We start from the raw sequence: 24,071 nt of genomic DNA, 5'->3' as shown, positions 1-24,071 counted from the left end.
ACATGGATCCTGATCACGCAATACAAATCCAAAGTGAAGTCGGTTAATGAGGATTAAGAAACATCACAAATTACCACACTGCAAAAACTGTAGAGTATCATTTAGTTAAAGGGATTTTCCACTACTGGACAACTCCTTAATTGCTACAGTGCTCCAAATAAAACAAAAAAACTTTCCTAATGGACCAGCGCCATTCCAGCAATGTCTGCGCTTTGTCCTGAAAACTGAAGCTCAGGAGCGGACATAGACAGGAGAGGGCCCCTGAGCAAGAACAGTATATGGGCTCTTTGCTGTCCAATAGCTCATCATAATGCACAAATTCATCAGCTTTAGAGGCGGTAGTGGCCCCCTTACCTCCTGGGCCCCTGTGCGGCTGCAGAGATTGCACCTGCTTAAGCTATTCTAATACTACCACATTAGGGACTTGTACCTGAAGCAATAAGTCTTTTCTGTAAAAGAGCTCCAAAATACAAACAGCATAACACAAAAGCCATTTACTATTGTGTATTGTGAACATCCTGCCATGAAACCCTTTACTTCCTACATTATGAATACTGATCAGTGTCAGGCAATCGTCAAATGTTTAATCCATGGGATAAAGGGAAAGTGGGGGGGGACATTGCTGTTCCCCTGGATGGGTGGAGGCGTCCTGTTCTTTTGCTAATACAGAAGCTGATCAAGATCTAGGAAAGGCACAGGATGCTAGCACTTGCCCACGTCCTGTGGAATGCAATGGCTGGAACGTGACATGAAGTGGCCTTATCAGAGGTTACGCAGGCACCAACACCCTGTTAATCTAGGAGCCCACCCATGTTTCCACGTGATACATATAGTGAGAGCATTCGGTAAACATTTTCCTTTGGTTGAAAGAAGTCTTCTAAATGTGTCAGTCTGCATTCACAGAAAAAGTGAAGCTAAAAAGGAGAACCTGTACCATTACATATAAACCACACAAGTGCAATGCTATATTTAGAGAATTGGAAAACCTCAAGTAATTAAAATTCAGCAGATCTGCCCTTAAAAAGTATGAAACCGAAGCTTATGAATGATATTAGCACTGTCTAGTCCACTAGCTTAGCCTCCATTATTCATGTTCTACCTCCTCAAGGGTGAGGAGGGACCCGGGCATCTATTAATACCGTGACTGCTGAACAATTTCCCTACAAAATTACCTTCTGCTGTCAAATACCTGACGTGTCTAGGGTATTCTCCCAAATTCATCACTTAGGGGTTTGTCCCCTTCCCCTCACCTTTTGCATTGAGAAGTGACCAAGGCAGGTGACATCACGTCTACTGATAACTGCAGGGAAGCATATGCGATCATCAAGATTTGGGTACCTGTCCTCTTTATTAGAAAAAGACATGTGCATGACACCTATCCACCGCAAACACGGCACAGCAGATATCAGTAGACGTGATGTCACCTGCCTCGGTCACACCTCAATGCGAAAGGGAGTGGAGAGGGAAAAACCATTAAACCAAGTCTAAAGCGGCATCAAGAAAATAAATTTATGGCTAGGACAGATCCATAACGAGACGGACTAGAAGGTGGCAGACAACCCAATTGACTTATAATGAAGCCAGTTGGCACAGGCATGTCTTTATAGTACCTGGCATATGCCATTCCATCTTCTAGCTTACTAAGGCATCTCAAAATGCGCTAATTAAAGTAAAATACCATTGCTCCATATTCTGTGTAGTGGCTGATCTCATGTACTGCAGCTTAAGTTCCCACTCACTTCAATATGAGCGAAGCTGCAGTGCCTGAAACTGGGAGAAGATACAGATTAGATATTAGAAAAAACTTTTTAACAGTGAGGGTGATCAATGAGTGGAACAGGCTGCCACGAGAGGTGGCGAGTAGTGATGAGCGAGCGTGTTCTATTAACTATTTTGCCGTGCTTGGCAATTCTTTTAATGACGCCGCGTCTGCAAGTGTCACGGCTGTTTGACAGCTGTCACACATGTAGAGATAGCCTGTCTGACAATCAATGGAAGTCTTCAAACAGAGGCTGGACAAACATATGTCCGAGATGGTTTAGTGAATCCTGCACATGATGCCCCTGAAGGTCCCCTCCAATGCTAACATTCTATGGCTCAATAATTTTATGATAACTGAGAACAGCGGCCACTACGCGGTATATGGAGCTGTGGCGCTCGCGCTCTGTGTAATGTGTACTATTTGCTAAGCGGTCTGGTAACAGCTGATTTGTGGAAATGATGGCTGTCACACCGCTCCCCCGATCTGATTCCAATTAACTATCCTAAGCATAGTTCTTCAATATTTTAGTTCGGTAGACAACACCTTTATCTTTCTTGTTATTTTTATTCACATTTTTGGGTGTTGTTTGAGTTTGTAGCTTTTCAGCAGGAAATTGGGTATTTTAGCAAGAAAAAACAAACAAACAAACAAACAATCTAGTTGTTACCCTCTATCTAAATACCCCATTATGAGGCAATCGAGTTCACTGGATTTTGTTGGAAAGCATAGTTGTGCTGGTTCTGGATTAACTTAATGCAGGGATTAGTAATCTGCAGCACTCCGGCTGTTGTGAAACTACAGCACCTAGTATGCCCCTACAGCAACCAGCTGCCAAGTGGCTGTCAGAGCAGGCAGGGAGCTGCAGTATCACGACAGCAGGAGTGCTGTAGGCTGCTGACCCATAATGCATTGTAGACAAACTATACTGTAGCTTGAATGTCTAGTGCAACTCAGCATGAGGCAATCGACATTTCTAACCACCTTCAGTCCTATGGTCAGGTAAAGAAGAGCAAGTACTGGTATTCTGATTCTATAGCAGTTCATCAGCAGTACAGCGGGCATACCTGCTGCAGGCCACTGGCAGATTATGCCGAGCTCCTCATATTTCTCACGACCAGTTAGGCAGGTTTCTTCCACAATAGGTACAAGGCCCTCACAGCACTGATTACGAAAACTAAAGAGATTCATTACAGGAGTAGACATCCTATAAAGGTTACCTTCTTCACACAGAAGAAATTCTCTATTAATACAAAAGGACAAAGTAAGAAAAGAGAAACGGTCCAATGTGTCTGCCTGTATTACACATGGTATCAGTCTGCACTAAACATGTGCTTCACTCCAAAGCTTGTATCATGAGAAAACACCTAATATACAAAGTGCAAAGATGCTCGGAAGCCATGTACAAGTGAGAATTGTAGACATACTGTTATGATAGTGTAGCAAATCACTTAGGAAAAAAGGTCACACACTAAAAAAAAAAACTGTAACTGACCCAACCGGTTCCTGTACAGACTAGAGATCCTGACCCCGCAGTCCATACTGGTTCTTGCATGAGGTGAGGTAGCCCTAAACACAGACTAGACGATGGCAACTCGGACCTATGCTGTCTAAAAGGCTGTTGAGCGCTTTCGTGTTCCTCCTAAGGAACCGGAGGGCAGAGCTGAGAGAAAATTACCTACAGAAGGGAAAGTGTGCTGTAGAAAGTAGAGATCCCAGAGTGAATAAAACAAACCACAAAATACAAAATAAAAGGATTAAGTACGTACTGTTAGAAAATATGCTGCCTCTTTCCTAAAAAGAAAGGTGCAGGGTAAAAAATAGAAAACAGCAGAGCGATAAACCCCAGCTGGTCTTTAACTGACTGGCTTAAACTACACCAGTATGGCTGGCCATCCAAATGAGACTATTACTAGCAGGAAATACCAGTAGGGGGAAAATAAATAAAGCAGCACCTGAAAGGTGATAGGGCAGACAAATGAGTAAATGAAAACACCTGTTACCCTTGCTTCAGTCTTTTTAGGGTAACAGAAACTAAACACCGGGAGAAAAGGTGTATCTGCTGTGATTCGGCGGAGAGAGAAGTAGACCACAAAGCACAGGCTCAAGGGTTCAAACCCAGACGCATGAGACATACAATGATGAACAGACGAACATATGCCAGTAAGTCCATCTTTTTGGCCCATGATTAATATGATTATGAAGAAACATTACCACCAACACCACAGCTGCAGGCACAAAAACAACAGTCATATAGTCCATACTGGCACTAAGTGGCAGCACATCACAACATTGTACATTGCAACACATTAAAGCACCACTCCAGCGTTTGTTTTCTTGCAGCGCTGGAGGGGTGCTGCTAATCCAAATTCCCTGTCTCTAGTCTTATACTTAGCAGCCGCCGACTCCATCTGTCATCCGTGCTGCTCCAGTCGGTGCTCTCTGCTGGCACTTGTTAAATGCCCTAGTCAAATCAATAGGAAGCGGATGTGCAGTACCCTGCCGCAGCCACTAACAGAATACGGAGCAGCTCCGGAATTGAGCGGTTCTGGCAGCCACTGGCAACACGGAGAACAGCTGATCGGCTGGGCTCCTGGGTGTCTCGCCCCGTAGACAACCTCTTCCTTAATGTAAATCTATTATAAGCAGAAGAAGGCCAGAAAGAGGCTCTCAGACTTACATTGAGAGCTTGTGACAGTTACTTTCGATTTCCGCTCAATCAGAAGTTGAAGATGGCGACACGGGACTGGAGCGGCTCCGGGAAGAGCTGAAGACGGAGGCTGGTAAGTGTAACAGTAGGGGCAGGTAACTTTGATTAGTGGCACCACTCCAGCGCTGAAATAACAAAATAGAAAAGCTGGAGTGGTGCTTTAAATTGAACCTGTCAATTGATGTGGTGATGTCTTTTGCAAGGTAAGATTTGGGACAGAAAATTCATTTGAACAGCAAAAAAAAAAATAATGGCACCCACGTGATCATTTTATGCCATTACCAGCTGCAGCACGGTCACACTCCAAATCAAGACCTACTTATAAACTGAAGCCAGAAGAATAGGCACTTGTATAGTCTACTAAACAGCATTTCGGACAAATGTAATAGCTCCTATCCTTAGTGCCCCTTCACATGTTACACATTTAATAAGGATTTCAGAGCAAATCCCACTCCAAAATGCTCAATGAATTTGATTACAATCGGTGTCCAATGTAAGTGAATATACTTGGGGGACAGGGAGGGGGTTTGTAGTCTAGTCCAGGTGCATTAAAAAAATGTTTTGCCCTACCCGCAATGAAAACAGAAATCATATGCAAATGCTAATCAGCCCCATTGAATAGGACAGTGGCACACGTCCATTAAACATTTGTAGCACATATGTAAGTGTCGCTCTTGGATTTCTGCTGCAGATCCTCTAGCAAATACACATCATATTTGCGTTACACAAATTTATGGTGTATAAAATACCCTACTGTGCATTAGAACAGGTAAGAGGTAATTACATCATTAATATCAATTTAAATAAGCGGAAAATAGCATAAAGTACAAAACTCTAGTCTAAGTTAAAGATCAAAAACACTGCCTTCAGTAATGTAAAAGATATGTTCATAAAATTCAGGACTGTGGGGAACATAAAGCACCCAGTACTTGCCATGCAAGCCATAAGAAAGTAAACTTGAAACAAACTTGCCATATACTGTAAATGTAAAAAACAAAAACAAACAAACAAACAAAAAAAAACACTACACACTATGCCTTTTAGTGAAGGTTACATCTAGACAGAGAACACCATAGTTAGCAATCTGTAAATGTCAGCGCTCATCAACACTCTGATTACAAAGTGAACTGCACAACAGTGCGGAGCCACATTACACACTGCGCAGCGTTCGTTCCTAGAATATATAAGTGCATACCACAACTAACGACTCAGAAGAGCAAAAAGTATCAAGAATACAACAGAAAAGAGTCTCCTTGTTCTCTTACCCATGTAGTCTGGAAGCATTTGAACATTTGAGGCAGGTAGTAGTAATCCATCTTCTTAGGGTACTACACTGAAAAGGTCATTATACTATAGCTTCAGATGGTGGAGTGACATGTATAATTCACAGGTTCCCCCCGCAGTACACAGACACTTCCTCCCTCATCAGCAAACCACAGGCTGCTCATATGACCTTACCGTATCTGTTAGACCGCTGGCCAGGGGAACTCTGCGTGTAGGTTGTGATGGCATGTAACAAGAAACTGCTATAGTATCCTAGGAGCAACTAAATATCAGTATATCCTACAGTGAGCTCTGTTCTGCCATCTGTAGTCACGTAATAGAATTATTAGCACCCAAGAGATGTAACAGCCGCCATATATTTAATAAACAGGACTACAAAAATAAAAACTACAATATTAAACACAAAGTGATAACGCGAACATCATAACTTGTTCTAAAGTTATATATATATACATATATATATATATATATATATATATATATATATATATATATATATATATATGTATGTATGTACAGTACAGACCAAAAGTTTGGACACACCTTCTCATTTAAAGATTTTACTGTATTTTCATGACTATGAAAATTGTACATTCACACTGAAGGCATCAAAACTATGAATTAACACATGTGGAATTATATACTTAACAAAAAAGTGTGAAACAACTGAAAATATGTCTTATATTCTAGGTTCTTCAAAGTAGCCACCTTTTGCTTTGATGACTGCTTTGCACACTCTTGGCATTCTCTTGATGAGCTTCAAGAGGTAGTCACCGGAAATGGTTTTCACTTCACAGGTGTGCCCTGTCAGGTTTAATAAGTGGGATTTCTTGCCTTATAAATGGGGTTGGGACCATCAGTTGTGTTGTGCAGAAGTCTGGTGGATACACAGCTGATAGTCCTACTGAATAGACTGTTAGAATTTGTATTATAGAAAGAAAAAAGCAGCTAAGTAAAGAAAAACGAGTGGCCATCATTACTTTAAAAAATGAAGGTCAGTCAGTGCGAAAAATTGGGAAAACTTTGAAAGTGTCCCCAAGTGCAGTTGCAAAAGCCATCAAGCGCTACAAAGAAACTGGCTCACATGAGGACCGCCCCAGGAAAGGAAGACCAAGAGTCACCTCTGCTTCTGAGGATAAGTTTATCCGAGTCACCAGCCTCAAAAATCGCAGGTTAACAGCAGCTCAGATTAGAGACCAGGTCAATGCCACACAGAGTTCTAGCAGCAGACACATCTCTTCAACAACTGTTAAGAGGAGACTTTGTGCAGCAGGCCTTCATGGTAAAATAGCTTCTAGGAAACCACTGCTAAGGACAGGCAACAAGCAGAAGAGACTTGTTTGGGCTAAAGAACACAAGGAATGGACATTAGACCAGTGGAAATCTGTGCTTTGGCCTGATGAGTCCAAATTTGGTTCCAACCACCGTGTCTTTGTGCGACGCAGAAAAGGTGAACGGATGGACTCTACATGCCTGGTTCCCACCGTGAAGCATGGAGGAGGAAGTGTGATGGAGCTTTGCTGGTGACACTGTTGGGGATTTATTCAAAATTGAAGGCATACTGAACCAGCATGGCTACCACAGCATCTTGCAGCGGCATGCTATTCCATCCGGTTTGCGTTTAGTTGGACCATCATTTATTTTTCAAAAGGACAATGACCCCAAGCACACCTCCAGGCTGTGTAAGGGCTATTTGACCAAGAAGGAGAGTGATGGGGTGCTACGCCAGATGACCTGGCCTCCACAGTCACCAGACCTGAACCCAATCGAGATGGTTTGGGGTGAGCTGGACTGCAGATTGAAGGCAAAAGGGCCAACAAGTGCTAAGCATCTCTGGGAACTCCTTCAAGATTGTTGGAAGACCATTTCCGGTGACTACCTCGTGAAGCTCATCAAGAGAATGCCAAGAGTGTGCAAAGCAGTCATCAAAGCAAAAGGTGGCTACTTTGAAGAATCTAGAATATAAGACATATTTTCAGTTGTTTCACACTTTTTTGTTAAGTATATAATTCCACATGTGTTAGTTCATAGTTTTGATGCCTTCAGTGTGAATGTACAATTTTCATAGTTATGAAAATACAGAAAAATCTTTAAATGAGAAGGTGTGTCCAAACTTTTGGTCTGTACTGTATTTTCAGAGTCTGCATTTAGAATGAAAACGGAAAATTGAGAGAACCAAAAGAAAATAAAGGGGAGCCAGCACCACTTTGGAAATGAGAATTAGACACTTTAATTACAATTTGGAGGAAATAGCCATCCAGCGTAAAGATAGAGAGTTACGACATTAGGAAGGCAATTACTAATGAAGACAAGCCTGGAAGCCGCATTTAGGTTGGTCAGGAGCTAATGGTCTGTTAATTGGAAAGAGAAAAATAGTAGCGCTGGAATTACCGAGTGACACACACTTACAGTATCTATGTAGCTCCACTAATGATGTGCCACATGTATTAGGGGAGCTGGTAATGTGTGTTCTGAGAAGATGACATTGGCTGGAGTCCATACATATTCCAGCACATTTATAAATGCTGTCTACATTTATCACAATGTTGCCAACTGAGATGAATTTGGCGCAAGAGAATTATGTCTGACTTCTGTGAGAATGCGTCACATCGCAATAATAGATGGTGTAAATTACCACTCCACTTGGCTAAACACACTTTTAAGCTGAAAAAAAAAAGCCTTGAGTGTGACACGTAGCCTTTTTTTCCTTAAAAGGGGAACTATACCTTCAAGTAACTTCAGAATAAGCTGTCCTGTGTGTGTGTATGAGGAATAACACTATCTGGCCATTTTGTGACTCACATCCTGCATTTAGACTAGTTTCCCCTCCATAAGCTCCATCTCTAATGGTGGAAGGAGACCAGCTAGTATGTCTACGATTCACAGCACACAGAGGGATCCCTGCAGTTCATTGCTCCCTGACATTATCGAGGAAACTATACAGCATAACTGCGCTTGAGATCATAGTCCTGTTGTATGACTCCGTTTCATCCAATGTTTAACTTTGGGATAGACGTCATCTCATTTTACTCTAGAATACTTTGGTATACATAAGAGATCCTGAATCTATTCAATAAGTACAAGGTGCTAAGGTCCTGTGACTATAAAACAAGCCCACATCATCACCCCTTCACTGCTTGACAGTTGGTATGAGGTGGGGCGGATATGTAGCATTTGGTTTTCGCCAAACGTGACACGGCATAATGGTCAAACATCTCCACTTTGGTCTCATCTGTACAAAGAACGTTGTTCCAAAAGTCTTTGGTTTGTTTAGATACAACTTTGCGCACTTTAGCCGATCTGCCATGTTCTTTTTAGAAAAAAAAAAAGAATACGTTTTCAGCTGGATTTCCTCCCTAAAATGCCATAATTGACAAGCCTATTTCTAATTGTACTGTCACGGACATGAACATTTCATGCCAACTAAGGCCTTTAGAGTCTAAGCTGTAGCTCTTGACTTTTTTTTCCTCGCTGTAGAATGATGGACTCCCAAATAGTTTGGAAATGGCCTTATAACCCTTTCCAGATTGATGGGCAACAATTACTTATCTAAGATCAGTGATGGTGTTTTTTTTTGTCTTCTTGAATGTTTCAGACCAGCAATCTGCCAAAACTTGGGCTTTATAGAGGTGGTGACACTTGCTCGCACCTGCCTGCTACTTACCCTCTTAATTTCTATGGAAGCAGTAAGGGTGTCCTTAATTTTTCACACACTGCTACGGCATTTTGGCTTAGTTTTTGTTAGATAATGACTCGGTGTAATGTGTCATGTGATGTTGTATTTACCCAATTTTAAGATCTTCTAATGACCAGGGTGCCGATCAAATATCAAGTAGTGCAGAGTATCGCGTGGTGCTCGAGTCCTCTCAATAAGCTCATGTGAATTATCTAAGCGAGAAAGCAAAAGTGTATGAGAGCGTGAGACAGCGAGGAGGAGAGCAAGATGTTCCCTCCAGAAAAATGCCCGAGTTTGCCATTCACTTCCATTATGCAGGCTACCAAGTCGAGCACATCTGAGCTTCCGACCTGCTCGATTTGAGTACCGAGCATGCCAACAGTGCTCGATCTACACTAGTCTTGATATGTAAAACCATAGAAATCAGAGGGTGTATGTAAATTTTTCTTTTGACTATTCTATAGTACAAAAATAAACGCCGCTAATATGAAACACATACAGTAAATGGGCTATAATTACATATAGGTAGCACGGTGGCTCAGTGGTTAGCACTGCAGCCTTGCAGCACTGGGGTCCTGGGTTCAAATCCCAACAAGGACAACATCTGCAAGGAGTTTGTATGTTCTCCCCGTGTTTGCGTGGATTTACTCCGGGTTCTCCGGTTTCCTCCCACACTCCAAAGACAAGGAATGTAGATTGTGATCCCCAATGGGGACAGTGATGATAATGTCTGTAAAGTGCTGTGGAATTAATGACGCTATATAAGTGAGTAAAATAAATAAAAATAAATATAGGCCTTAGAAAGCCATATCAGCAGGAAAGGAAGTACAATGTAGATTAACACAAATTTGTCGCTGTCTTAACTAAGATCCAGGGGATGGAGTGTTTCAATGATTATCTTTATCTTCATCATCATCAGCTCAGTTAGAAAAGGTTTGAATAATGAGACCATTTAAATGCAAAGTAAGAAGATGGTATGTCTTTACACTTAATGCATCAATGGCTAATGGAGGCCCTTTGATCTGGCATTCAATAATCCAGAAAATGGTGATAATCCAATAACTAAATTGCATAGTAATCTTGAATTTCACAAGACCAGAAACCACAGAGTTGGGCAGTGGCAATTATAAAACCTCATTGTTACAATTATATTTTTGCCTTTCATCCAAATATAATTAAAAAAAAAAGTTTTCTGTCAAGAAGAAACTTTTCAATATACTTATAAAAAAAAATCGTCTGTGTTCTCAAGAACAGATAGATTTTTTAATCTTATTGCTTACTACTTGTTGCCTAGGTCACCAGCCATTTCTGCAAAGGTGATCGGTCTCCTTGGCAAGTAAGTAAGCAGTGTTTACAACTGCGCGCCTCGGATGCTGCAGGGCTAAATACCCCCCTGCTCGCAGCATCGGAGAGTGCACAGTTTGGGCCACTGATGCAACCAAGCTGTTGGTCCAAACTGGCAATCAGGAGTCCACCGACCCCTGGGAAGCAGAAATCCGGGAGGCATGTGCTCATGATCAATAACATGAGACAACCTCTTTTAAAGCCTAAAGAACATTTTCCTTTTCGGACGTGGACTGAAAAAATGTGGGCATTACTAATTCTTCATATATAAGCTTTTTAAAAACTATTCTGTTATACGTGGCAAACCTGTTGCAGACATTTTGTGACTAAAAAAAAACTGTTCCATACATATGAAATCTCACAAATGCAATTTATTTGACCTTACATATATCAATCTTTGGTCAAAAGCAACACGAAAATGATAGATTTTCCAAAATACGGCATACAGCGTGAGATGTTACTGCCCATTAATGCAGCTGTACGCCAAGTGCTCAGATCTGACCGGAGGGCTTTGCGTTATATAAGCATTTTACTGCTTAGACTGCCACCATGTGGATACTGCAGGAAGTGACTTACAAAGTGGTTCCCACTGTCAACAAAACCCATGCTGCAATGTCATCCACAGCTGCAACGCTGAAAAAAGGCAACCGCACATCAGAGCACAAAATGTGGTTAGGACTAAGCTAAACGACAACTGCAGGAGCACACAGGAGAAGGAAGGGGCCCTCCTGTCCTCTGCTAATGAACATGTACTCTAAGAAGGGCTATGTGGTATCCTCACAAAGCAGACAGAACTAGGTCACACAACCCATGGTACTATTAATATTTTACCACCAAGGTACTCGGTGCATAAGACTGCCATTATTAGGACTTAGCTGCTCTAATGAGCATTTCCTAAATTAAATAATAATAGTTACTATTTCTAAACTGCCGATACTCGTTAGATAGTTAGATCTCTGTAAATGAGGGAGTTATTAAATAAATGCATAGAGTGGGCAGTGACTGAATCAAGCTGAATCCTAACAGTCGGCACGTGACGCCAAGTATGCAATTCACATATGAGCAGTCATGTGCCGACGTCTGGAGCAGAATCCCAAGTGTGTGCATTACACACCATACAGTCGCTGTCGAAACTGCTGCACGGCCCAAAAAACAACTTTAACCCTTGATTCTGTCAACAAGCTACAGGCTAGTTAAGGGGAATTTTTGCTGTGGAATGCCATAAATTAAACGGAGGACAAAAACAGATCATCAAAGCTTCTAAACCAGCAAATTTCATGGGGAACAGCCAACTATCTGATAGCAAACAATCTAGACACCATCTATTTAATGTATATGGCACGTTCAGACTATAGCCATCTCTGCCAACCACCCATAAATATACATGGTGGGCTTGCCAATGTTCTGAATGGTCTTAAAGGGAATCTGTCACCAGGATTTTTTTCACCTGAGCGCAGCATAATGTAGAGACAAAGACCTTAATTCCAACGATGGGCTACTTAGTGTAGTTTTGATAAGAATCAATGTTTTATCAAAAGGAGATTATCACTAGGAGACTAGTAAACTTGATGACTTATAGTACTCCATAATCATGAGCTCTGTATAACTCCGCCCTCACCCCCGATTGCCAGCTTTCTATGTACACTGTGCATAGGCAGAAAGCTAACAATCAGTGTTGTGGGCAGGGTTAACAAAGCTCAGCATTCAGAGAACTGGTAGTTCCGCAGGAGTGAAAACATTTTTATTTAATGTTTAACATTAATCAAAACTGCATCAAGCAGCTTAGTAAGCGATAAATCACTGGAATGAGGGTCTCTGCCTCTACATCATGCAGTTCTTAGATGTGGTAGCAAAACCCTGCAGACAGATTCCCTTTAATGACCCTATTCACATTAGAGTAAAGCATGGTAAACCCTTGGTAAACCATCCAACAGTCTATTATGTCTGGGTGCCACCCTACTGTCCCCCAATATCATAAGTCAGACTAGGGAAGGATCGGTCATTTTGAATTTAAACACAATCATTTTTTTTATCTCTGGAGAGAGAGGAGCCGGCAGCAGGTTATTCTGCACTCCCCATACAGAACACATGTACGCTCAGCTGAACTGAACATGCATGTGAATGACCAGTTGGGAGTGATTTCAGAAATAAGAATATATTAGCAAACTCATCAGAACCGCAAAAAGGTGTTCAATTTTATTATAATTTCTCCATTTTCCGCTACATCAGGCAGAGATGGTGAATAGTTCCCTCTAGTGTTACAGACAAAGTCCTACAATCGATATAGAAAGTTAGGGGAATAACTAAGCATTATCATTAATCTGAACTCCCATAGAAACCAGAATTCTGAATTAGTAGCCTCAGTCTAGAATTTAGCCAATTCAGATATATTTCATGCTATTTCTCCCTTTTACACATTCCTGATTATTCATATTTATTGTTCGTTTAGGGTCCCGGATTAAGTCATAGAGATATAATGTAGGTAACATGGGGACATTCCCAAAATGAGCACAAATAGTTACATGTGGGTGAATCCGCCATCATCTTGGGTCATGGTCTCAGTTTTCAGTGGTTGTAATATGTAAATGAAAATAGTTTCATTGCAGTTTAACAAACATGAAGTCACAATTGCTATAGGGTAAATTGTGCTTGCCTCAGTCTATAGGAATGGCTACGTATATGCCAGGCATTACTGATCCCTAAGCCTACAACGCTCCTTCTCACCCACCGATTCATGTGTACAGAGTAAGTCACTGATGGAAAGAAATCCTTTATACACTATACATTGGGTCAGTACATATTCTGTAAATCAGCAGCCTGGTGTTAAAGAAAGGGCTTGGCTGTGAACTTTAAAATCTTCAGCCAGATAAAGCCTGAAGGCCAGATGTGTGTGATCCGCAGTAACGGAGCCTGTGAGCTGATGACTTCTGATTTATGACCTGGTTTTATAATCACAGTTCAAAGGATGATCTCTGTAATGAGAACAAGCCCTAATTCCCTGCAGCAAGTACTGTGCAGTGCAAGGAAGAAAATTAAAGTGAAACCGTCCTCCTCGTTGTACTTAAAGGGGTATTTCCATATCCAAGATCCTATCCCAATATGTAGTAGGTGTAATAAGAATATTAGCTATTACCTCTAATGTAGTCTAGTTCTTCCGATTCGCTAGGTCGCTTACCCCATGTGCAGGGCACTGCAGTAGCTTAGGGTATCCATGGTTACACCAACTCATAGTGACAGTTATATAGCTGTTAGTGGTCATAACCGTGGATACCTAAGCTACTGCAATGCCCTGCACATGGGGTAAGCATCATAGAGAATCAGAAGAACTATACTGCATTTCAATTGGAGGTATGTTCTAATATTATTATTACTACATCTACTACATATTGGGATAGGCTCTTGGAGATCATTTTTACCTTCCTGTTACTCTCAGTCAATTGGTGATTTAGTGCTTGATCATCCTTATAGATTACACATGTCAAACTCCGGCCCGTGGGCAAAATATGGCCCACAGGGTGGTCATATTTGGCCCCCAAAGCCAGAACCGCCAACCCTATGTGGGGCCATTATTCTGTATGGAGGACTATGGGGGGGGCCCATTATTCTGTATGGAGGACTATGGGGGGGGCCCATTATTCTGTATGGAGGACTATGGGGGGGCCCATTATTCTGTATGGAGGACTATGGGGGGGCCCATTATTCTGTATGGAGGACTATGGGGGGCCCATTATTCTGTATGGAGGACTATGGGGGGGCCCAGTATTCTGTATGGAGCACTATGGGGGGGGCCCAGTATTCTGTATGAAGCACTATGTCAGGTCCATTATACTGGTTGGCCCGCGACTTTGTCCAAGTTTTTCATTTTGGCCCTCTGTGTGTTTAAGTTTGACATCCCTGATCTAGATGAGGTCTATTCATGCTGACAAAATGTAAGCGATACAGAGCTAGAAGTATATCCCAATAAGCTGACAATCCAAACCAAAGTAGTAAATATGTACAATACTATTAAATAGATTATCCAGTTTAAATCATCCCTTCTCAAACACTGGGTACTCCTGCCAGCAGCTAATCTAGCTAGGAACCACCACGATCCGCTCTACCAATGAGCATCAACCTAGTTTATCATGCTAGGGTACATCTCCACTTTTTAGTATCATATACACCACACTGAGGCTTGCACTAAAAAAAAAATTATTAAAAGCATTAGCAAGTAAAAAAAATGGTCTTCTATGAAAAACCTCTTGTCTATCAAAAAAGTCTGACCGTAGCAAATTAGAAGGGGTTATATGAAAGAAAAAAATACTAAGTAAATCTCTCTGATTCTTGTTTCTAGAATCACGGTCAATCTTCCCCATGGACTATCGCTAACGCAGATCAGCCTCATTTACGTAAAAGGAAACCGGTCATGTAAAAAAAACACTACTAACCTGAAGATATGGGTTTAATCTATAGGTTAATAGCTTTCTGAAGCTGCCCGGCACCTGAACTGAGAGCCCCACTGCCGGGAGGAAATTAACTTTATTCCTCTCGCAGCCTCAGGCTTTCAGTCAAAGGGGTGGGCCACTCACAGCTCAGTGCATAGTGATCGTCGGCTGTAACCAAGCCTCGGCGCTGACTGACAGCCGGCTCAGCGTTACAGATGTCAGTCAGTCTGTGCCAGGCACGTGGTACTGTACTGTACTGCAGACAGAAGTCAGCGATGAGAGCACACACAAACTGAAGCAGCCAACCCACGCGATAGTCACACAGTAAGTACTCTTATCGCCATCACCAGTGCATGGCTGCCGCTCGGTACTGTACTGCAAACAGGAGCCAGCGGTAAGAGTGCAAACCGACGCTGCAGAAGGCCAGAGATGACAAAACTTTTTTTTTATTTAATTTACTGTAAATAAAGTAAATTTTCATTCCTTTTAAGATTTTCTTGAGTGCATTCGATTTCCTTTGCACTTTATAGGATTCAACAACATTATAATATATAGTAAAACACATTAAAACTGTGACAAAAAAACAAATAAGCATATCTGGAGAGAGCGAGGGGCAAAACACTGAAAAATATAAAATCATTATTGAGGATAGTTCGTAAAGAATAAGAAAAAAAATATCAATAGTCCTACCTCATTTAAGCCTGTGTACTCTCTGTGCCGATTTAGACTCTTCCTCCTAAACAGATCTGTTGTTAGCTCTTTCTCCTGTAGTCTTGCTGAACGCGGTTTGATCTCTTCCTTTTTGTAAAATTCCTAAAGAATACGTTATTGTAAATTATTACATAAATCATGGCACCACATACAAGTGTGGATATATACAGCCTATATACATACTCTAGCATATATAGCTATACAAAAACATTTTATACCATAGGTGTAATATATAGATATTTTATATCAGTATATTCCATCCATAATTACAATCACACACACTCAAACATGCATCAGCACACTATATCAATTTATAAGCTATTTCATATTTCCAGCAGCAAAGTGTTCCAAACCAAAAAAGTCGCTCCACTACTTTTAGGGCAGGGTCACACAACCGTATGTGCTCTCATCTGAAAGAAATCGGGCAGATTATGTAAAAGACACTTGGATCAAACTCAGCATAGTGTGACCTGCTTCTCTCAGATGCGAGAATCAGAGCACAATGTGAGAATGGAAATTTCTCCATCCTTTCCATTGTCTGAGTCGGCAGAAATCAGACTGGACTCGGATGTCATTAGAGTGCAGTCCTATTTTTTCCACACACTAATAGACTTGAATGGGTGAGTCTCATCAGATTTCAGAGTGAAATCACATTTTTTTCACTGACACATTCAGTCAGTGAAAACATTGGTCCAAGCGCTTTCATTTAAAAAAAAAATCAGATAGTACTCATTCGATGTATATGGCGGTGTGAGTGAGCCCTTATATTGATGACTAATCCTTAGGAGTGGATTTGCAGGATCCAAGAGTGACCATTACACAGTTGGCGGAGCTGTTCAGCAACTGCTAACATTCGATCACCGTTGGCACTGGGAACACCTGATCGAAAGAGTGGGAAGGTGGCGGCTCTCCATTGATCTGATATTGATGACCTTTTCTATGTATAGGTTATCAGTAGAAAAATAATGGAACAAACCTTTATGCTGTGTGCCCACTATACGTTTTTTAAGCGCTTCCGCAGAGGCAATTCCGCTGCAGAAACGCTTAAAAAACGCTTGGTAGAAGGTCTGCCATGTTCTCCAATGATAATCCGCATGTGCTGTGCACATGCTGCGGAAATTTCCGCTGCGGATTATCATTGCGGAAAAATCCGCAGCCCTACCAATTATTTTGCGTAAACGCGGTGTTTTCGCCGCCATTGACTTGCATTGGAACGCTTGGATTCCGCATCACTGCATCTGTACATGCGGAATCCATGCGTTTCAATGTGCGGATGGTACCCGGGTCAGGACAAGAGAAGACTCTCCTCCGGACCCGGGTACCATAGTACCTGTAAAAAAAAAGAATAAAATAAAAAATATACATTATATTCACCTTCTGATGGCCCCCGGTCTCCTTGTCTCTGCTTGCCAGCAGCTCGCGGTAGACTAAAGGACCTGTACTGACGTCATTTTGTCATGTCACGGGTCACGCAACCGCTGACGTTGGCAGGTCCTTAAATCTACCACGAGCTGCCGGCAAGCAGACACAAGCACACGGCGGGCCATCAGAAGGTAAGTATATATTTATTTTTTTATTTTTTACCATTCTTTACAGTCACACTATATAAATCCATGCCGGTTGCATGGATTTATATAGTGTGACCAAGTTGTCAAGCACTTTCCAAGTGATGCTAAAATCGCTTGGTAAGCGCTTGTTAACCCGCATGCAGAAATGCAAGTGAAGAACGCTTCACATCCGCATGTCCCTGGCAGGAAAAACGCATGTACAATCCGCATGCGTTTTTTTCTGCCAGGGAGATGCAGAAACGCTCAGGAAAAATCCGGAGCATTTCTGCATTGTGTGCACATAGCCTTAAGGTCTGTAACTGTCACCTGTGCTTTTCCATCCCATTGTATGGTATGATTCCCAATCCCAAGGAAAGTCAAGCCATCCAGATTAAAAAGCTACAAGCCAGTTCAGCCAGTGGCCAAGAAGTCTTTAGAAACATTAAGGCCACGTGCACACGTTGAGTGTTTGGTGAGTTTTGTACCTGAGTATTTATAAGCCAAAGCCAGGAGTGGGTGAGAAATCCAGAAGTGGTGATGGTTTCTATTATACTTTTCCTCTGATTGTTCCACTCCTGGTTTTGGCTTACAAATACGGAGGTAAAAAACTCACAAAATACTCAATGTGTGCACGTGCTCTAACATTTAAAGATGACTTGTTATCAAGTCAAAAGAAGCCAGTTTTTGTTCTTATTTTATTCCCGTTGCTCCCCCAATTATTCCATATTTTTTGTAAATCCACCATAAAATTCCAGCGATAGGAGACTTTTTTTATTTAGTACAAAATTTCTGGCCTTTACCAAGAGTGAGTTTTGCAGAGCTGCCTAAACACATGCCCACAGAGAATCCTGTGAGGATTGGTAAAAGTTGTAAAAACTAGGAATAAATAAAAAGGCCCTTATATCTAGGACTGCACGGTGGACTTAAAAAAAAAATAATACTCAGCAAAGCAGGGTGAATAAAATTAGAGCAAAAACTGGCCACTTCTGACCTATTGACGGGTCTCTTTTAAGATCTCTAATTCTAGAATAATAAAATGTATTGATAACTATTCTTCTCAACCTCATCCACATACTCAACAAGCATTCCAAGAACCAGCAAGTTGATACAGTAACAAATTCTATGGCTACTTTTGAAGAACAGTTTATAAAACACACCTTGGATACATTTTAGGAAGAAACTTACGACCAAATCCTAGTACTCCTATCGAAACAGTCACATTTTTACACAAAAAATTAGGGCATTTTCTAGATATATAATAGAAAAAAAATTATAGTTTCGTTTTAGAATGTCATTACCACAAAAAATATGTATGACATGTACACATTTGAACCCAGACTAGGACAACAATCTTGTTTCATACCGTGGTTTCACTATACGTCCACTCTTGCTGAGTCACGAATCGGTGCATTTTGGGCTCTTGTGGAGGGTCCACTGGAACACTTTGCCTAGAGCGATGTCGTTCCATTCTCTTTTCTTTATTCTCCAGCATAATGTTAATTAAATCACTGGCTTTTGCTGCTTTTTTACCTTCAGAAAGTGGTTGTGTTTTTACTTCTGGAATAGATCCCCTACGTGTAAAGCTTTCAGATTCTTGCGCTACTACCCTATTTTCATTTTGATCTTCACCACTCACTTTTATTAGCATTTGTTTGCCTGGCGCATGTGAAGTTGTCCACGGGTCTGTAGCTGTTGATTCAAAGAATTGTGTTGACTGTGCTGTATAGTTAAAGGTTCTTCCAGAGGACTCTAAAGTCAATGTGGACTGACTGTCATTTAGACGTGGTAGAATGACATCAATCTCTCTCTCTTTATTTACATCTTTCTCATGTCTTCCTTCTGAAAAAGTATTAAAATTATCTAAAAGTGTAGAATATTTTGACAGACCTTGCTTACGACCATCCTTAGTTGAGGTAGTTTCCTGAGGTGAAGTATAGTGTGATGCAACAGCCTCATACTTACTGAATTCATCATTAGTAAAATGTCTAACTGAGGGATCTCTCCAACCTTTTGAGACATTATCCCTAAAAGATCTTGACCTTTCCCATTTATTAACATCATGGTCATCTCTGGCCTGGTTTTCTTTATCCCTTTTTTGACTGGCATTATAGTCGGCCATAAAAGAATCAATGTCCAAAACTTTAGATTTATATGACTCATCAAGTTTAACGGGAGATCCTTTGGCATTGGACACTTGAGTGTTCTCTGACTCTATCAAATTTGATTTCTGAAAAGGTCTTGTTTGACCATCTAGATATGATGGACCTTTATCATCTATACTTGACTTCCGCTTTTGTCTCTTGAGCAAAGCATCGATATCAATAACACGGTGTCGTTCTGGTGCCTTCTCTGGCTTTTCTATCAAATGTTCTTGAAGAACTTGCACATTTTTGCTTGTTTTAAATCCCTTTGATAAATGTGAGGTACCTATATCCTTCTCTGCATTTTTTACTTCTTGAGTGTAAGAATCCGAATTTGAGTTTGTAATACCCATTCTCCCACTGCGCTTAAAGTAAGATTCGTCAGATGTTAATCTAGTATTACTGCTGATCTGATTCTCAGAATCTTTCCCCTGCCTTTTGCCATCCACACCTGTTACTGCAAAATATGTTGCTTTTTTATCTATTGGAGAAAGGTCTTTAGCAGCAGTGATCATGTCATCATGCTCAAATCTATATAGTTCAGATGTCCTATCACTGACTTTTTCTCTATCTTGAAAATAGTCATTACTTTTTAGCAACATAATATCTCCTTTAGATTCTTCCTTGAAGTCTTTCTTTGAAAAGCTATCAGGTTCTTTCTTAGCCTTAGGAGTGATTAATTCTTTCTTTATTTGCTCAATTTCCGTATTGAACATGATATTCGTAAAGTCATTTGACTCTTTATTGATGTTCCTGGTTGATGATCCTTGAGGATGAAATTGATTAAATGATGGCTGCATTTTATATCCTTTAATTTGGGAATTGACATCATCTCTTAGACTTACAATGGATGGATCCTCCTTCACGGATTTAATGTCTTTTCCTGAATCTGTTCTCATTGAGTTGCGAGACCCTATAGACTGGTCACTTTGTTGACTGAAACTTCTTAATGAGGTTTTTATTTCTCCCTTACTTTTTAAACCAGTTCCAAAATGCGAATATTCTGGATAGTTATTTCCAACTGTATGTTCTTGCTTTTCTTTCTGGTTGTTTGATTCAAAAGATTTCTCTTGAACACCCTCAAAGTCTGTGACACTAGTTGACGTTTTGTTTTTTCTGGTAAAAATGCTGTCTGTTTTGTAAAAACCTTCAGATGGTGTATTTAACATTTCATTTTTCTCGGTTGTAGAGGAATTTCTTGTTTCAGAAGAAAAATCAGTGCCTCTAGAATAAAATTTGCCTTGGGAGTTTTCCTGAGGACTACTAAGGGCGTTTCTTTTCCAATATTCACTCTTACTTCTATGCAGACTAATCCCTTCACGCTCATCCATATCTTTGCCTAGATCTCGATCTCTGTTGTGAAAAGATCGTCGAGATCGAAGAGTCACTGCTTTGTCTTCGGGTGCCATTTCAATAGATTCACTTAAAACTCTTTCAGTAGTGGCTTGGACAACTTCATACCTTGGCTCTACTCTCTTGTTCTCATCAACTTTAAGGTTTTGAAGTGTCATTCTTGGTAAATTTCCAACATCAGTAGAGGAAACTGTGTCAAGATACATTTCACCAAAATGATTGTCTTTCATTCTGAGGTCCTTTGGACTTTGAGAGACAGATTGAACATTATCACCAGTTAACCAGTCTGACCAGCTCGATGATTCAGGTTTGGCCAGTAGGCCTTCAGATATGACAGCACTTTTGGAAGGCTGAGTGGTTATAAGATTTCCTGAGTGATATATTTCAGGAGCATTATGCCTTTCTACATTGTGCTCAAATAAGGTTGCTTTCACAGTTTTCACACTTTCGTCCACTTGGGTTGGATTCATATTGTTTTCTTCAAATGCTTCATTTTTTTCATTATATAATCTATCTCTGTAATTATATTGTCTTCTGTCTTTTGGAACATCTGTACTGTCTTCTATTTTTATAGGCTCATTATTTCTTCTGAATGACCTTCTTGGTCTGAATGTTCTTTCTTCTAATATTGAACTATTTTCCAGTTCCTTTTTATCCTGAGGAAAAAAAAATAGTAATAACCTTAATATTATTTTCATAATGCCATGAAACTGTCTATTCCCACTCAAACTATTTTGAAACGTTAATCTATAGCATAGAAAGTGCATATTTGAATTTTTTAGCTTTATAAGAAGTTTTGTTGTTTTTACAAGGACTTTAATAATTAAAACCACATTTCAGAATTTCAATTGACCTTTCGGTGGACTAACAAACCCACTAGGAGTATATTTAGCATCTGAATTAGAATAATCATTATTTATATGAAGAAAATTTATTTTGGGAGAATTACTCTTTTATAAGTGGACCACAAATATGAGATTTGTTTTGACGGGGATTCACCAAAAATCTTAGACTTATGAGGACATCAAAAATGTCAAACTAAGTGAAAAGGTGACAGGACAACATTGAAGGGGTTTCCCTGGATTAGACTTTTTCTTCCTATTGGGCTAAAAACCTTTTAGGCATGTAGTTATTAACTACTTGCCTGTTCTGCCTTGGACCACTCTTGCTGGCAATTTTATTTCTTCCGGCGAGGTCACGTCAACAGAGCAGTGTCTTCTTTTCCACTCTGCTGTGTTGACGGGGCGTCACTGCCGTTGCCATGCTGATTGACAGCCGGCTCCCCACTTCCTAACTGCAGGGAGCTGGGTAACAATTAGCATGACATTGGCAGGGACTCCCCGCCAACATAGCAGAATGGAAGAGAAGGCGCTGCCCATGTTAACGTGATGTCAAAAGTAGTAGAAAATTGCAGCCTGAGCTGGGAGAGATCTTCGCAGATTAAAACAAGCAGGTAGTATAGCAACTACCTGTCGGCAAGTTCTCAGCCCAATAGGAAAATGAACCCCAAGCCCCAAATAACTCATTTAATTTCACCAATTCTATTGTTTTACCTGAGGTTCTTGGCATTAGTGACAACTATGCCACCACAGATCATAATAGTCCTGCTTAGCAGAGCTAGATAGGCAGGTTTATAGTGGAATCTGAAAATCAGCTAATCTATTGTTTGAGCAATAGCCATCATGGCATGGCTCCATGGACAATTTTATATAGAAGCAGTGGTCCCCTTGCCACTATAGCGAGATACCCCATTGCTGACAATTAGCGATAACACCATTTCCCTTATTAGGGCTCATTTACATTGGTACATTACGAATTGATCATCTTTTTATCTTTTGTGGTTTAGTATGTATGTATATTATATATATATATATATATATATATATATATATATATATATATATATATATATATATATATACAGTACAGACCAAAAGTTTGGACACACCTTCTCATTTAAAGCTTTTTCTATATGTTCATGACTATGAAAATTGTACATTCACACTGAAGGCATCAAAACTATGAATTAACACATGTGGAATTATATACTTAACAAAAAAGTGTGAAACAACTGAAAATATGTCTTATATTCTAGGTTCTTCAAAGTAGCTACTTTTGCTTTGATGACTGCTTTACACACTCTTGGCGTTCTCTTGATGAGCTTCAAGAGGTAGTCACCGGAAATGGTCTTCCAACAATCTTGAAGGAGTTCCCAGAGATGCTTAGCATTTGTTGGCCCTTTTGCCTTCACTCTGCGGTCTTGCTCACCCCAAACCATCTCGATTGGGTTCAGGTCTGGTGACTGTGGAGGCCAGGTCATCTAGCGTAGCACCCCATCACTCTCCTTCTTGGTCAAATAGCCCTTACACAGCCTGGAGGTGTGTTTGGGGTCATTGTCCTGTTGAAAAATAAATGATGGTCCAACTAAACACAAACGGGATGGAATAGCATGCCGCTGCAAGATGCTGTGGTAGCCATGCTGGTTCAGTATGCCTTAAATTTTGAATAAATCCCCAACAGTGTCACCAGCAAAGCACCCCCACACTATCACACCTCCTCCGCCATGCTTCACGGTGGGAACCAGGCATGTAGAGTCCATCCGTTCACCTTTTCTGCGTCGCACAAAGACACGGTGGTTGGAACCAAAGATCTCAAATTTGGACTCATCAGACCAAAGCACAGATTTCCACTGGTCTAATGTCCATTTCTTGTGTTCTTTAGCCCAAACAAGTCTCTTCTGCTTGATGCCTGTCCGTAGTAGTGGTTTCCTAGCAGCTATTTTACCATGAAGGCCTGCTGCACAAAGTCTCCTCTTAACAGTTGTTGAAGAGATGTGTCTGCTGCTAGAACTCTGTGTGGCATTGACCTGGTCTCTAATCTGAGCTGCTGTTAACCTGCGATTTCTGAGGCTGGTGACTCGGATTAACTTATCCTCAGAAGCAGAGGTGACTCTTGATCTTCCTTTCCTGGGGCGGACCTCATGTGAGCGAGCTTCTTTGTAGTGCTTCATGGTTTTTGCAACTGCACGTGGGGACACTTTCAAAGTTTGCCCAATTTTTCAGACTGACTGACCTTCATTTCTTAAAGTAATGATGGCCAATCGTTTTTCTTTACTTAGCTGC

At 40.8% G+C, this 24,071-nt stretch overlaps 1 protein-coding gene across 2 annotated transcripts in view; it reads right to left on the bottom strand.

Annotated features, from left to right (window-relative positions):
* The window catches only part of KIAA1671 (KIAA1671 ortholog), a 215,116-nt gene that overhangs the window by 110,996 nt on the left and 80,049 nt on the right, over positions 1-24,071 (bottom strand). For both annotated transcript variants that reach the window (XM_073672915.1, XM_073672907.1), the window contains 2 exons: positions 18,819-21,605; positions 15,888-16,010 (listed from right to left, as the gene is read on the bottom strand). In XM_073672915.1, coding sequence (XP_073529016.1) covers positions 15,888-16,010; positions 18,819-21,605 — 2,910 coding nt within the window. The remainder of the gene's footprint in view (positions 1-15,887; positions 16,011-18,818; positions 21,606-24,071) is intronic.

This window comes from Phyllobates terribilis, unplaced genomic scaffold (assembly GCF_046119375.1).
Source record: "Phyllobates terribilis strain yellow unplaced genomic scaffold, ASM4611937v1 Scaffold_1__5_contigs__length_1240528914, whole genome shotgun sequence".
NCBI classification, from domain to species: Eukaryota; Metazoa; Chordata; class Amphibia; order Anura; family Dendrobatidae; genus Phyllobates; species Phyllobates terribilis.
The sequence above is the reverse complement of the archived record's forward strand: the minus strand, read 5'-3'. Positions and strand labels throughout refer to the sequence as shown.